General features: G+C 41.0%; 1 protein-coding gene across 6 annotated transcripts in view; it reads right to left on the bottom strand.

Annotated features, from left to right (window-relative positions):
• The window catches only part of MEIS1 (Meis homeobox 1), a 145,244-nt gene that overhangs the window by 96,059 nt on the left and 33,558 nt on the right, over nucleotides 1-15,627 (bottom strand). For all 6 annotated transcript variants that reach the window (XM_027072320.2, XM_053200679.1, XM_027072323.2 and 3 more), the window contains one exon: nucleotides 11,057-11,168. In XM_027072320.2, the coding sequence (XP_026928121.2) occupies nucleotides 11,057-11,168 (112 nt within the window). The remainder of the gene's footprint in view (nucleotides 1-11,056; nucleotides 11,169-15,627) is intronic.

The raw sequence follows: 15,627 nt of genomic DNA, 5'->3' as shown, positions 1-15,627 counted from the left end.
GATCTCTCTGGGGCCATTAACCCTATTTCAGCAGACAATAATCAGAACAACAAGAGCATTCTCACCTGCATCACTGGCCCCAGGGATGGCAAGAAAAGACTGGAAAACGGAGCTGACACACCATGGTCAGAAGAAGGAGATAGAAAAGGGGGAAAGGTCTCACAAAACAACCTGGGCTGAGATTAAGAGAGGCTGCCACCTATTTCAACCATGGAAATCAACACTAGCTTAGGTGCCAAGAAGTGAAAGTAAGATTGGGCTGAATATGAATCCAGGCGTCTATCTAGTCGGATGGGTCAATCACGTTTATCGGGTATCGGTTGTATCTGCAGCACTGTGCTAGGAGCTGAGGGGGGTGCAAGAGGGGCCATCTCACTGGATTCCCCTTGTGAGGACCCGTAGGAGAATCTCTCTCCAGCCTCACACCAGTCAAAGGGATTGTTCCAAACAACTTCCACGGACTCTGTCAATCTTGTAACTAATTATATTTCATTCTTCATTTTGGCTGCTAGGAAGCTCAGAGCCAAACTGGCTACTTCTAGCAACTGTACATGATCTCTTATGATTCCCAGTGTTCTGAACTACCCTTATGACTGGCCTCCTGTTGAATCTCCTTTGGTTCTTGTTTCTTCACATCTTGATTTTATTCTATTGTTTACACTTTTGTTAATTTCCTTAAACCCTTTCTCAGAACAAAGGAGAGAATATAGAAGTACGTTTTAAAATTAAGATATAGCCTCTTCTCCCAAAGCATCAAAATATAAGGGTATCAAGGTACTATCTGGCTGCTGTCATGGGGCACTCAAGGGAAGATTCAAACTAAGGCAAATGAAATATTTAAAGAGACAGCAGTGATCGAATGCTAATAAGCTAGCAACAAGCAAGTTGAGTGTTTTCTACATTCACTCTTCAATTCCCCCTTCCTTAAAAATATACAAATTGGAAGAAAACTTAAAGATTTTCTAGATATGTCCATATTCTCTTTTTCTCTTGATGTGGAAAGAAGTAAAAGAAAGTTCTACCTCTTTCACCCTTTGTTAGGAAATAAGATGGAGGGAATGCATATGGGGTTGATATTGGTAAATGGGGAAAGCCAAAGCTAATTGTACTAATCAAACAGAATGCTTTTAGGTTAAGTAATTATGGAAAATTATCTGCAAGACTGAACTAATCCACAAAGCCAGACACTTGAGCACAACCCAACTTACCAACTACACTTCTGGGACCAATCAATGTAAGAGGTAGACAACGCCTACCTCTTTTTAAGGAAAATGCTTGGCATAAATTTACTGTTTGGGTTAGTTTTCGCTAGGCCAACAGCCAAAACCTCTACCACTATCCTTAATTAGTGCTAGCATTCATGGAGGAAAAAGAGAAATTCAGGAGCAGAGCTGACTATCAAATCCCACGGGATGGAATTATGTCTGCTGCGGGGAATGGCATAGATATAAAAGCATCTTCCCAGGGTGAACAGGGGGTCCTGTCTCAGCGTTCATCCTTAACCCTACCCTAAGGTCTTTTAAAAGATACTAAAATGCTGCTGCCAGTCACCACCCATTCTCTACTAGAAGCCCATTCAGGGTCAGAGGATGGTACCCAAGAGTAGGAGTAAGCAGAGCAGGCAATTATGTGGGCAGCATGATTTAAGGTCCATCCCCAAACCCATCTACCCCCAATTCTGAAAGGACTATCCATTGAATCTTTTCTTGAATGCTTCTGTTAAAATGTATCTCTGGGAGTCAGGACAGGTAAGACCTCAGTATCTATTTACATTTTGACTGAGATTGCAATGTGATTAGCCATCTGGCACCCAGAAGAAATCAGTGCTGAGAGAACGTAGTGTAATCACAGTTTGAAAGCATGAGAGGGTTCCCAATCCTCTTTAATAAATAATTACCCACCAATGGCCACGTGCCCATAACTATTCTGGGCACAGGAGATTTAAAGATGAACAAGACATAGTCCCTTCCCAGGAAGCATCCTGGGGAGGCTGATGCATGAATGGCTCACTTCAATATATGAGAAAGGATATGCCACAGGATACCATGACAACACAGAAGAGGGTTACTTCCTCCAATCTGGGAGTTTACAGAATACTTCCTGCAGAGGACACTTAAATTAAGTTTAGAAGGTTTTAACTTGGGCTACATAGACCCTCCCCCACCAGGGGGTCCATGGTTAGAAATCAGAAGATCCATATAGTCAGAAGGGGAAAAAATTATATTTTATTCTCACTAACCTCTAACTGAAATTTCTTTCAAGTGCATATCTAGGTAAGTAACAAACCAGGAAACCATTAGAAGGACCTGAAACTCTGCCACCAAAGGAAATCATATTTACATATAACAATATAATTGTTCCAAAGATCTTAAAACATCGTTTACATTCATCACTATTTCAAAAATGTGGTAGACAATAGAATTACAGCTAGACCTTGTTATTTAACACATATTTAATAAAGCACTTCTATAATTATACTATAATTTGTCTTAAAAATATTTTGATAGGTGAATTTCAATACAATTGGTTTCCCTTGTAGTCCTATGTATTTTATTTTATGCATTAATAAAAATGTTACCCTGATAAGGTATCCATTGACTTTACCAGTTTTCCAATGGCATCCCCTCTCCCCCAGAATGTCAGAGTTCTCTGAAAAGGATCAGTATAAGTCAGCAGTCTGGTGACTGATGGTGGAGAAAGCAACGATAACCTCACTAGTTGAAGGCAGTGGAGGCCCCCGAGTGGCCGAGTGGCTATGCAGGAGGGCTGAACAAAGTTCCTGCCAGTGGGCTGTGGATCAAAGTGGACCTCACAGGGCCTGCCAGATGCTAAGCCTCTTCAGCAGCAGCCAGAGGACCAAAGTAGAGATGTCCCTCTGCAAGTTAGGCCAGATAGCTCCCACCTGGTCTTTCAGTCAACAGCCCTGATCACAGAGTTCACCACGTCTGGGTCATTAGCAACGTGAAATTTCATTCCAGCTATTCCAGCTCCCTAGGAACAGTCCATATTTAGAGAATATCCCACTTACATACGCTTGATGCTCTTGGGAGCACACACAAACTTCCTGAGGGCAAACACTGTGACCTGCTGGCACTTATAGCCCCCTACAGAGCACCTGCGACACAGTAAGTGCTTAATCCGTTTCTGATGACTTGACCAGAATGTATAAATTTACACTCCCCCCGCCCTCTTAAATACAACTCGGTGATAATATTTTCGCTCCTCCGCAAAAACAATTACAATTCTAAACTCTTTTTATCTCCTTGGGCTACATTAAATGGATACTTCCCTAAAATTAACTTCCCTGCTTCTACCTTGCCAAGAATGACACAGGGTGAAGAATCCGCCACCTGGGACAATGGGTTCTCTCCTGGTTTATTTTCTTGGGTAGAAACCGAAACACACGGTTAAGCTGTGCCAGGCTGTGTGTGGTAGCCTTGGAATGCCTAGGAAGGCTGACCTGAAAAACAAGTTATTGCTTATAGCTTAAAACCCAATGCAGAATCAAGAAGGGAAAGTGAGAGAGAATAAGAGAAAAGAAAGGCCTTAGAAGGAAACTGCATTAAATAATTAAATAACGACACATTAAGATCTGGGTTTTTAAAGCTCAGGTCACCATTTTTATTATTAACATGAAGCAATAAAATCCATGTTATTAATATGAGAGTAGGCTATATTCTTCTATATGTGATGCATCTGGGAAAAATACCTTACAGTTTTGGAAAGAAAGAACCGAGTGTTACGAACAATTAAGTCTGAGTCCTCTACAATAGAAAATACGTCCCCCTCCCACTGAAAAGCTAATGCTATGACAGCCAGAGAGGCTTTCTCTAATTTACAGCAGGCTGAGGGAAACGGAGAAGGTACTTTTTAAAAAAGTTTTCATAGCTTTTTGGCTGCAGAGACAAATGATGAATTGACACAGCATCATTATTCATATAATTCTTTACCACTCATTTTTTATTTAAAACTATCACCTGATTCTTGAGAGACCGCTATCATTAATTCTAGGAGAGTCAGAGAATTGGGGTGTAATTTCAGAAGTTCTACAAGTCCCACTGGAGTTGGTATCTCTTAAGAGACAACCACGACAGCCACCACAAAATTCCATGCAACATGCATGTTTCCATCACATGCAACAAAACTCCAGTATCTGCACAGGTGACAATGGCAAGTGTCAGTAGCGAAGTCTACATCACATACCGAGTCCACTATAACGTTGCAAACCAAAAGGGAAACAGAGTTATGGTTTTAAGGCCATACTTAACAAGTATCATGCCTTTTAAATTTCAAAAATTAGAGTATAAATTTGATAAGATATCCACACCATGAGTTCACACATACATAAAAATGAGCAATCAACAGAAAATATAAGAAATTATCCTGTTGACTAATGCCCTGTCTTTTCCAATTGAGGGTCAGACCTATTCAAAGCCAATCACATGAGGATGGAATCAGTAAAGGTCAATCAAAGGCAGGCTGAAACTCCAACTGTCTAGCTGACCTTCAGAGCTTGTGACAAATTGCTATCAGTCAATGTCAACTAATGACAGGAGCTCTTTGGCTAATCAATTGTTCTAAAAATGATCAAGAAAACTACTCACAGGACAGCTCATTTTCACATCAATGCCTGTGAAGTATGAAAAGCTCATTTTTTGAGTTTTTAATAAGCTCATAAGTAAAGCAGTTACTTGGTAACAGAGGTCACCTTACAGAAAAAGACAGAACCTTTGTCTGCCTTTTACATATTCTTTTATTACCATATTATAGTAAAATTATGCCATGGATATGCCAGAGGGCTACATAATAAAGTAGGTAACACTTCATCCATTTTTGAAACAAATACTTCTGTGTTGGAGGGAAATATGTCTGGGAGTAAATAATTTCAAATACATTTTCCAGTTGTTTAAGATGAAAAACACTGACCTCAAGTTTACCAGCAATATTGCCTAATAGTCAGAAGATGCACTTTCTGTGAAAACACCTATGGCCAAGTTCATGCCCCTAAATACACAGTTACTACTTTTTAGATGACGAAGTTATTTTTCTTTATTTTAAGATGACCTGCTTTCATGATGCTAGAAGTCAACAGAATGGAGAACAGAAGATGGTTACTCACATTTGATGAGTCAATAAAGGGAAAGGTGAATATAGACAGCATGGGGTGTTCTTGGGAAAACAATTCTCTGTCTTTCCATCTCGTTCAATGTGTTTGATAAGTTAATGATATGGACCTTTTGATAACAGGGATTTGCTGAGTATAATAACTTCCCTTTCCTTTTTACACCTGACTTTTCCCATCAGGAAATCATTTTCCTCTTCTGCCTGCCACTACATGCAAAGGCCACCCTTTAATTTGCAGTCCGACATTAAATGTAACTAAAGTAACACACGGGGCTGCAATGGTCTAAGGGCTAAGGCCTACGGTCACAATTATATTTTACTTTTCTCTCCAAAGTGTATTAGTCAAAAAGCATTACAGCACCACTGAAATACAAGATGTCCCCGCAGAAGTGTAAGGCTTAAGAAGTAAGTGTGAAAGAAAATAGATCATTCAAGTTACCCTGACCAACAGACAAATGGAATGAAAAAAACCCAAACAAACATTTTTAAAAATGTTTAAAAACATGTTTTAAAAATCAGGTGGGATTTAAAAAAAAAAAAAGCAAAGAAAACTGTTTCTAAACCAGCAGTATTCACTTTGTGTTCTCATCTGAAAAACTGCCGATTACAGATTACGTCCCAAGCCCGAGTTGCTACGGTAGTTTTTCAAATTAAAATATCTTCTGTGGCCTCAACCACTCTCAAGTTGTCCATAGGAAAGAAATAAAGGAGGGAGGGCAACACTTAAGCCGAGACATAATTGGAAGTATGTGAAAAATGAAGTGTCAGTTTGGTCAATAAAGGGCAAAGGTCAAGGGGAACTGCAGCCCAAACTCTGCGAGAAATGTGCTCATTAAGACATCCAATCAGAGCGCTCCTTCCCACCTATCCCATTATTCATCGGACAGCTGACTGTTTCAAATGCCCGGGTTTGGGCTGTTATTACTTTTCTTCTTCATGTAAAAAGGCGAGCTGGTATATAAATCGTTGCTTAGTCATCTGGAACATAATGTGGCCCTTCCCCACCGCCCCTCGCCCCACTCCCCACGCCCCCCACCACCAACCAGCTCTGCCTGCTGGCCTCCAAAGCCTGAAACCACTGCCTTGAGATTCCCTTCAATAATAAATGGGACTGCCTTCGCCTATAGGTTGCCTGAACTCACAAAAGCTGGTGTTGGGGGGCGGGGGGCGGTGAGGGACTCCGGGAGGCATTGCAACTATTGACACATTACTATAAAGAAATAGCAGTGCTTTTCAATTATCCCTCTTTAAAGAAACATGCTGGTCGTGCTTTTTTTTTTTTTTTAAGTGGGAGCAAAGATACTATTGTTGAACTGAGTCCTACCCCCAAAAGGAGAAGTTCATAAGTGGGTTTTAGAGGCTTCAGCAATCATTAAACTCCTTTAGAGTTGAAATGTTTTACATCAAATTTCAACATAGAAATACTACTTCTTCTTTTTCCTCACAAAAGAGGAGAATGAGATGAGCTTTAAATGGGCAATGCTCTGCAAGAGAAATGTCCTTATTTGTTTTGTATGCCCCTATTCTCCATTCAGTAAATCTGTGAATGAGCGAAACGGTATAGGCTCTTAATACATAATACAAATTAATCATATCAATCATCATGCTCCTCTGTAAATATCTCAATCATCCTACTTAACACAAAAAACTAGATTCTCCCTCCCCAGCAGAGTATAACCCCCCTGAGGCTAATGCTGATTCTGGCTTATTCGCAGCTCCATCACCACTGCAGAGACAGGGCCAGGCCTAGTACAGACACTGGGGAAAGAGACCTCAAACTGGTAAACAGAAAGAATGTCCATCAATGATCTATTTTCCACTCTTAGCCACACTAAAGCACTAGAGGATGCTGGTGTTAGGAACTTGGGCTCTGGAATCCCACTGTATGGGTTTAGGTCCCAACTCTACTACCTATCAACCTGTATGGGACTTTGGACAAGTCTCCTAGCCTCTCTGAGCCTTTGTGATCTCCTTTACAAAGCGAGGGATGGAAATACCTATACTGACGGACAGCCCTTAATATGTTATTGCATTATTTTATTACTATCATATATTCATCACTTTTGACTTTGAACCAAAAAAAGGAAGACATGCCCAAACTCAAAATGTGGTCAGTCATAGCTAAAGGTGCTTGTGAGTTGTAGAGTGACGCAGCAGCCCTCTTGGGGAGGAGTTCTAATACAGCGGAGAAAGGCACCAGATGTGCTTGGTGTTTTCCAGCTCCAAACCACATGCTTCCTAGAGTAGACCCTGATTATGGTTAGTAGGGCAGCCGCACACGGTAGGATAAAAAAGATACAGGGAAGAGTCACATATTAGCCAGTGTGTACCTCATCTTATGAGACTCTGCTTGGGGTCGTGAAGACACCCCATCCTAAAGTAGTTAACAAAAGCAAAGGCAAGAGACCGGATCCTGGAGCTGACTCTGACAGTTACTTCAATATTTCTGAGCTTTACTTTTTTCTCTTCTGAAGTGGGAAGAGGGCAAATAATAGACAAGGATAAAATCAGAATTCAATCTCATATCTTTGGAAGTGCTTTGAGGAAGTTAGAGAGTACACAAAATCAATGTCATAGCAACAGCGGCAGAACCCGCAACCAAATACAGATGTTAGGCTGGCCTTCTAAATGCCAACTTAAAGGAGTTTTTCTATGAAAGAATCAATTTCCTACAAATGTCCACAAGTGCTAATATCAAATGAAAGTAGATACCATAGGAAAAGTTACCATCGTAAACAATTTGAGTTGGGGGAAAGATGTATTACGTAAATCATGAACAAACATCAAATCCCTGAAGAAGAAGAATGTTTAGTAATTTCTTAATTATGTATCTCACATACACTCTTTTTAGAGTGCCCAGGATTGGATTTTCTGTTTTATTTTTTTATGCTTAGGTAAAAATTTGGATTGAAACTATTCTATCAATCACAACAGCCGCTAATTTGGCAAATCATCAGGCACTCAAAATCCCCAACTGGCTGGAAGGCTAACTAGGAGTTGTCACTGTATTTTGAAATCTGTCAGAACATTACAAATTCCCTGAATGACTTATTTTATTCTGTTTACTTTGAAAGTCCAAAAGAACAGGACTCGGTTGAGATATGGCCTATTATATGCCTACTTTGCGCACAGATAAGGTTATTTAGCAGAGGACCAGAGCCCAGGGATTTCTTTTTTTGTGCCACAGGTGCCATAATGAAGTGGTGAAAAATGAAAAGGAATGAGGAAAAAGAAACAGTACAAATAATACAGGAGAGAAAGTTTTAAAATATGTATTACTCTTGTCTGTGGGGGAAACACCTCTTTGGATATGTTCTTGACAGATTGAGTTATTTCTGTCTATTGGGTATGTATAAAGACATATTTATGGATTTATAAATCTTTTGAAGAGGGCTGTTATTTACCCAGTTGACTAAAATGGACTCAAACTGTGTAAATAACTATTTAGGACATGCACTACGGGCCAAATGCTGGCACAGCTCACACATCCATGGCTGCCAGAAAAGGCAGGCGGGAAAAACATGGAAGAGCCACTGTGCGCAGTTAATCCGAAGGCTGCACAAAGACCCAGCTCCACAGGTCTCAGAGATGCATAAACGTTTAGAAGGGTTGCGGTTGGCATGGAAATGCACAGAAGTTGTTGTGGCGACACTTGCGGGCCTCATTCGGCATTTAGCAAGGGCTGAATGGAGGACACCACCCGCCTCCCAGAAGCCACAGAGAAGGGCAGGTGAGATGAAAGGAGGGGCTCCCGCACCCACAATGATCAAACCGCTGGGTGGGGGACAAGTCTGCACAGAAAGCTTCTATCACCTCACCGCGGGAGTCATTGTCTTTAGTTCTTTGGTGAAGAGCCAGGAAAGAGGGCATGATGAGAAGAATCTCAGACAAATAATCAGGAGACTGAAAGTTTAGGTCTGACGCTGCACCTGGACCTCCACAAATCGCTCACTACATCCGTCCCTTATTTTCCTCATCTGTCAAATGGGGCCAGGATTGTTTTAGAAAGGTTCAACTGAGCTCATTCAAATGAGATCATTTCTATGAAAATTCTTAAAAAAACAGATTAGGCGGTGAACTTCTGTGAAAAAATATCAAGAGAAACGACATAAGTAGCCAACTCAGGTAATGTGAAAGAGAGATGTCTCCTGGTTACAATCAAACTCCTTATTAAATTGGCCTTTGGAGAACACCTGCTGAAGGAAAAAGAAACATGCACAATTCCTAATTCCCTGTTGTGACATGTCAGAGGGGAAGAACGGGGCTGGGGCCTTTGCCCTCTCAAAATCCTTTTATCAGATTATGTTTAAGAAAACATATATGCTACCATTTTAAATTCAAGTACATTTCAGCAGTTGGCAAGCCTTCAAAGCAACAGTTATGCTACCTGCCTCTTCCTAGATGATATGTGTGTGTGTGTGTGTGTGTGTGTGTGTGTGTGTGTGTGTGTGTTTTAAAAAGCAAGAAATGAAAAAGAAAATGAAACAAACAAACAAAACAAGAGGCTATGACCCCACGTAGCAAGTTTGGAATACAGGAAAAAAGTATTTATATTCCATTGTCACCTTTTTTGAAACTCATGGTCTGAGTTGAAAATAGGGCTTTCTGTTGAAGGTGCCACCATCCCTTAACTATAGCGCTGTGAGCAGCGACACATAACATGTACGTACACACACTTGAAATAAAAAAGGCCCCATGGATTTATGCTGCATATCATCTTCCAGTAAAAGTCAGAGGTCAGAGGTTACCTGTTTCAGCCTCAGCTCTGAACTAGTTTACTATTCTGGCTCCGCTTTTTACTAGTCTTATAGTAAAATGGTGAAGTCAGCAATTTTTCTTTGAACAATAAAGTATTTCAAATGCTTCAAATTCTATGTGTAGAAGTTATTCCCAGTCCAAAGAACATACACGTGCCTTAAAAAAAAAAGAACTTTCTTGGTGTTGTTTCCAAATGAATTATGTCAAATTCATTTTAGACTTTGCAGTTCTAATTGGTACGGTCCAATTACGTAAGAAAACAAAATTCTTTTGTTGTCTAATGGCACTCCAATGAAACATGATCATCAAACCAGATTTTAAGGTAGGCACCTCTACTGTGGACTCAGACTCAACTTCAATAAAGCCGTCTTTTTATAATCAGATGGAGAATACTCTTTAAAGCTTTGGTTGCACTGATTGAACACAAAATACCACTGCAGTCAATCTCACCAAAGGCAGTACAAGAAAGACATCTGAACACTCAGTCACCTGTTTGCTGAAGATTAACTTTATGTTTAAACTTTATTTCCTACTAGCCACAGTCAGACGTGCACATCCATGGACACCCAAGTACACACACAGGTATGTGCATTCAAGGAACAATACAAGCTAAATTGATCTGGTTTCTTTTCATTTCCTCCTAATTCCCTGTAGTCAGTTTGCAATGAAGCCAAGCACTTAAGAGATTCGGATAAGTAAATCCAGCAAAATGTCTTCAGCCCAGCGGAGAGGGAAAGCCCAATGTGAGTCCCTAAAAGGCCCACTGGCTTCTAAGCATCTGAAGACATCGTTAACTTGGAATCTTGGAAGGTGTCTCTTCACGATCTCTTGAAAAGCCTCAAAGGGCAAGTAATCATAATACTTTTCTTACTTGTAGAGCAGGGCATTAGTGGCATACTGTTCACGCACATTCGAACTTCTAATCTACTCTAATCTTGCCCTCAGTCAACTCGCTGGCCCTGTTTTATGGAGGTGGCCAGATGACAGACAGTTAGGCAGCTAGAATGGCACAGAAGAAGAAAGGGTCCGGAGGGTAAGCTAAGCTGATTCTCATACTGTAAGGGGTTCATGTTCTAGAAAACCTGTATAAATAGTCACTAACTAGACATTTCTGGTTTTTCAGCCCTTAAAAAATGAAACAAGTAGCGAAAGAGAGTGAGATCACCTCTCCTACCTTGCTCACTGCTGTTATCCCCACTGTGTGATGTGTGACCACCGCTGGAAGGGCCCGGGGTTCCTCCTGAACGAGTGGATGCCGTGTCATCGTGATCTCTGTTCCAAGAGGGCTGTGGGGGCACAAATCAGAAATCCAAATAGAGTGGTCTGTTAACACCGGTCCGGGGGCTCCCGTGGGACAATGACAATGCAATGGAAGGCCAGGACGGACAGCCATGTCACCTTTCCCGTTCCCCTTCACAAACGGTGCCAGCCCGGAGCTGCACTGGCACATTTAAAATCTGCCAGTTTCTGCCTCTAGCGAAAATAATATCTACAGATAGTTATTCTGTAAGTAACTGTATGTTTTATTACCAAGGAAAACAAAAACATTCCAGGCAAAGAAGGGGGGAGGGGGGAAGAGAAATGATGCCACTTGATTCTGACTATATTTTTAACGTCAACAAACCCTCTGGCACAACAGTCTGCTACTACTCTGAACATGCAAAATAAGAGCGGTGGTCTATACCACTGCGGTTTATAGAGGCCCCGGATTCATCCTAGAAGCCAAACATGGCAGAGCTTTTAAGACCTTACAATTAGGCCGGGGTCCATAATAGCTAGTATGTGTCAGCTGTTTGCCGGATGGTACACGGCAAATGGACCAGGCACGGGGACAAAAAAGAAATGAGAATAACAATAGATTCACACGGACTGTGTACACTCAGCCCCATGCCGAGCCTTCTTGTACTATGGAACGGAAAACAGATGTTGCTTCTTATCACTGGGTGCATTTGAAAGTAACGTTCAGATAGGAAAAATTGGCAGTAAATTAAATTCTTGGGGAAAACAATCATGGCAACACTTCTCCCAAATCTCCGTTTATCACCAGAAAAGATTTTAATTAGCTTTTAGTGCTAGCTTTCAAAAACAGCCTTATGAGTCACTGGTCATCCTGCACAGTAGGAATAATGCAGAAAAGAAAGCTGGTTCTTGGCTGGGAAGTGATATTTGTCTTCAAGATTATTAGTGGAGAGGCAGGATGATCTTGTGTATAAAATATGTCTACATCATTTCAGTCACAGGATGTCATGGTTCATGACTGGGTGGTGGTAAAGTTTACTGACCCTCCCAACGCTTTAAATATGCCTCGCAAAATCAAAGTGCCCTTTGCTTACGTCCTGAAAAGTATTTTCATGTCCCAGAGAAGATAAGAAAGGCTGAGAAGATCAAAATGTTTCTGACACCCACAGAGAGAAAAGGAGAGATCCATCTAAGAGGCACACTGTATAAGAATGAAAGGAAGAGTCCCTGTTCCTGAAAAGGATGCTTGCCCACCACCTACTCTATACTCTTGGCCGGAAGGTTAACACAGCCCCCCAAATTAAATAAAGTCACAGAGAGATTCACCACTTGTGCGTTTGACTCGCCCATTATGCATATTCTCAAAAACAGTGCTAATTGATCTGCTGATTCAGCGACTGGAAGATAGGCGTGCTGTGAAAGAAGTGCCTTGGACAAACACACATTCTGCAGCGTGCCAGAAGATGCATGCTGGAAGACGTAATCTGGAACGCACGCTCAGAATGCAAACAGTTAATGCATAAATTTTCAGTTTGTACAACTGCAGCTCTAAAAGGGGGACTTGTTTATTCAGAGCTCTGCAGAAAGAATGGTACAGCACCCAGGGGACAGACAATGCCAGGCACAAAACCCCGGTGCCTCGACATGTAAAAGGATGTTTTTCTATGTGCTACAAATCCCACTTGAAAATATAATTAGAAGGAGAAAATGGCAAACTATTGCATTAACTGTAATTGAACAAAAGACCGGCAAGGCATGTGGGAGGCTGCAGGAACCCGTGGGAGTTTCAGGATGCATGAGATCCTGCGAGTGACATCTCCTGGGCTCTCTCATTTTATTTATGTTGTCCCTCACTACTATTGTTGACTGGTGATCTGACTCGTAATTAATAGAAAAGCCACCGATAACAAGCTAAAATACAGAGCAACAGAATAACCTCATCAGAAGCATGTTTGTTAATCTGATTAAGACTAGGATTCCAGAAAGGTGACTTAGAACCCAAGAATTATTCCATGTTACACAGGAAACTGTCCTCCTTTATGCTACAACAGACCTGATATATTCACTATCTTTTAATGAGCTCCACTGATTTATTCAGCTCTGCTCTGCTCCCTCCCCCACTTTTCTACTGTGCAGGATGTAGATTAATTCAATGCTTAATTGTTTAGTAAATTCAATTTTCCACATTCTATTCTGCATAGCTTTAGCTAAGGTTCTTAAATCTTCAGCAGTGAGCCCTGAGCCCAGTGTTTGTGATCTGTGCCTACCTTTTTTCATCACCATTTTTCTTCATCCACCACTTAATTCACCATGAAAAGATTTTCCTTGCTGGAAATTCTGATTCCGCTATGATCTGTGAGCCATTCCGATTCATTGCATTTTCATTGTGTTGGGTCTTAGATGCCGGGCTCCTCTTTTCTCACAGCTATCGCCACATTATACAGGCATTCATGCAAGAAATGTTGGATTCCACCTCGGTTTATCCAAATTTCGTGCAACCTATATGTTTAAATTTGTGTGTTCACCAAAGGTAGGAGCCAATATTTTCCACCTCTTCCAGAAAGGCCTGTGAAGACTGAGTGCACTTCTCTGAAATGAAATCTAACTTTTGTGGTCCTCTCTTGAATTAGCATTTTGGGTATTAGCATTTCAAGAACGGTGGAGTCACACAAAACTGAGCATTAGGAGAAATCCACAAGGTTACCAAAACAGAACAAGAATTATGTTTAGTTCAGTTCATTAAGCATGATTAAAGTCTAAGTATCAGAAATAGCTCATGAACTCTCTGGCATAAATATGTAAGACAGCTCTAATCAGAAAAAACTCCCCCAAAACCCATCTACCCGAGAAACTCAGTTATGATAACGAATCTCTGTGACTCTACATGGTTATACCAAACAGCATCATTATTATTTTTAAAATAAAATATGTGCATACAATTATGCACATATATCTGTGAAGTTGTGAGTTGCTTGGGGCCACTTGTAAAGTAAGACTGACAGAATAAAATCAATGATGTATTGCGTTAGATGTATAGCAAACCAGAGTCATGGTTCTAAATTAAGTCCCAAGGAGACTTTTTTCTTCAATGTGTATAATTTCAGAGCAAGCGACGCATATGTTCTCTCCTATTGGAAATCCATTAAGACGAGAGGTCCTAACTCGAAGTCCAGAGACCTCCTAAAGACTTCGGGGGTCAGGGGTGTTTTGTTTTAACAATAATTTTGTTTATGGACATACTTGCATTTTTACCCCTGGGGAGAGTGTCCATAACTTTTCGTCAGATTGTCAAAGGGGTGTGTGATTCTTTCAAAGTCTGAGAACCAGTGCTCTAGGAGACATTCACAGAGCCAGATGGAAAAGTCAGGGCTGGAAAGACCTTCAAGATCATGGAGTCAACACTTTAACCCGACATTGAGAGCCAATGGTCCTTCAGACATTATTTCTTTTGTCATAAATGGAGGCAGTCACTGGGCAGTCACTTTGATTCTCCCCAGAGATGTTTTCTCTCTGCAACAGTTTGAACACTCCCATGCCTTCTATCATTTCTCAAGAATGCTTGAAAATAAAGGGTTTTTGAACGATAATAAGGAAGGTTCATCAAGTGCCATTTTTTAATTTATGAGGTAATTATACAGGTGTTTTGTGGTCAAACAGAGGTAATGACCTCCTTGACCACAGGCTCCTCTAGGGCACAGATAATATCTGGATCTTTCCTACCTTGTTCTTTCTCAGCTCAGCATAATGTATGGTGTGTGCTCAGCACTTGGTCAAGGCTTAGGGAACTAAACTGAATCATTCATTATTTACTGTTCTACCAATATCCTAACAGATGAGCTGCAACTTCCCAAACGATCCTTCCTCCTGAGTAAAGCCATCCAGGGATAATTTTTCCTCTCTCCATCTTTTCCATTCTTTTTCCATCTATGCCTTAATTTTGGACATACATCCATTCCTCACATCACTTTCCATGTTTTCCTTAAACAGTTCCTTTCACTACTGTGATCTGAGTTATCACCCATATGCCATGAGATTTGTGTCTCTGGATCTCTTCTTTGGTCTTTAGACTTGTATGCCCAACTACCTGCTAAACCATCTCCATGAAAGGATGTTTGCCTCACTCAACAAGTCCAGTGCTAAACTCTTCATCTCCCCATCAACACCCTACACATTCTTCTTTTATTGATCCTAGTAGGTATAACCCCATGCATCCATGGTATAAACCTGAGAACCATCCATGACACCTCTCTCCTCCGCTCCCCCCTCTCTACCTCCCGTACAATCAGTCCTCATATCTTGTTCACTTTTACCCCTAAATAGTTCACAAATAAATCTCTCATTTTTCACCTTGGTGATTGCTGGTCTTGTTAAGGCCCTCCCAGCTTCAAAGAGTTCAGTCAAATCACTTCCCAGATTTAAGAGTTTGATTCCACTAGAATATAAACTCCATAAGGATAGGAACTGGTCAGTTTTGCTCGCCATTGCATCCTGTCTATCAAGCTCAGT

The sequence above is a fragment of the Acinonyx jubatus genome, chromosome A3 (assembly GCF_027475565.1).
Source record: "Acinonyx jubatus isolate Ajub_Pintada_27869175 chromosome A3, VMU_Ajub_asm_v1.0, whole genome shotgun sequence".
NCBI lineage: Eukaryota > Metazoa > Chordata > Mammalia > Carnivora > Felidae > Acinonyx > Acinonyx jubatus.
The sequence above is the reverse complement of the archived record's forward strand: the minus strand, read 5'-3'. Positions and strand labels throughout refer to the sequence as shown.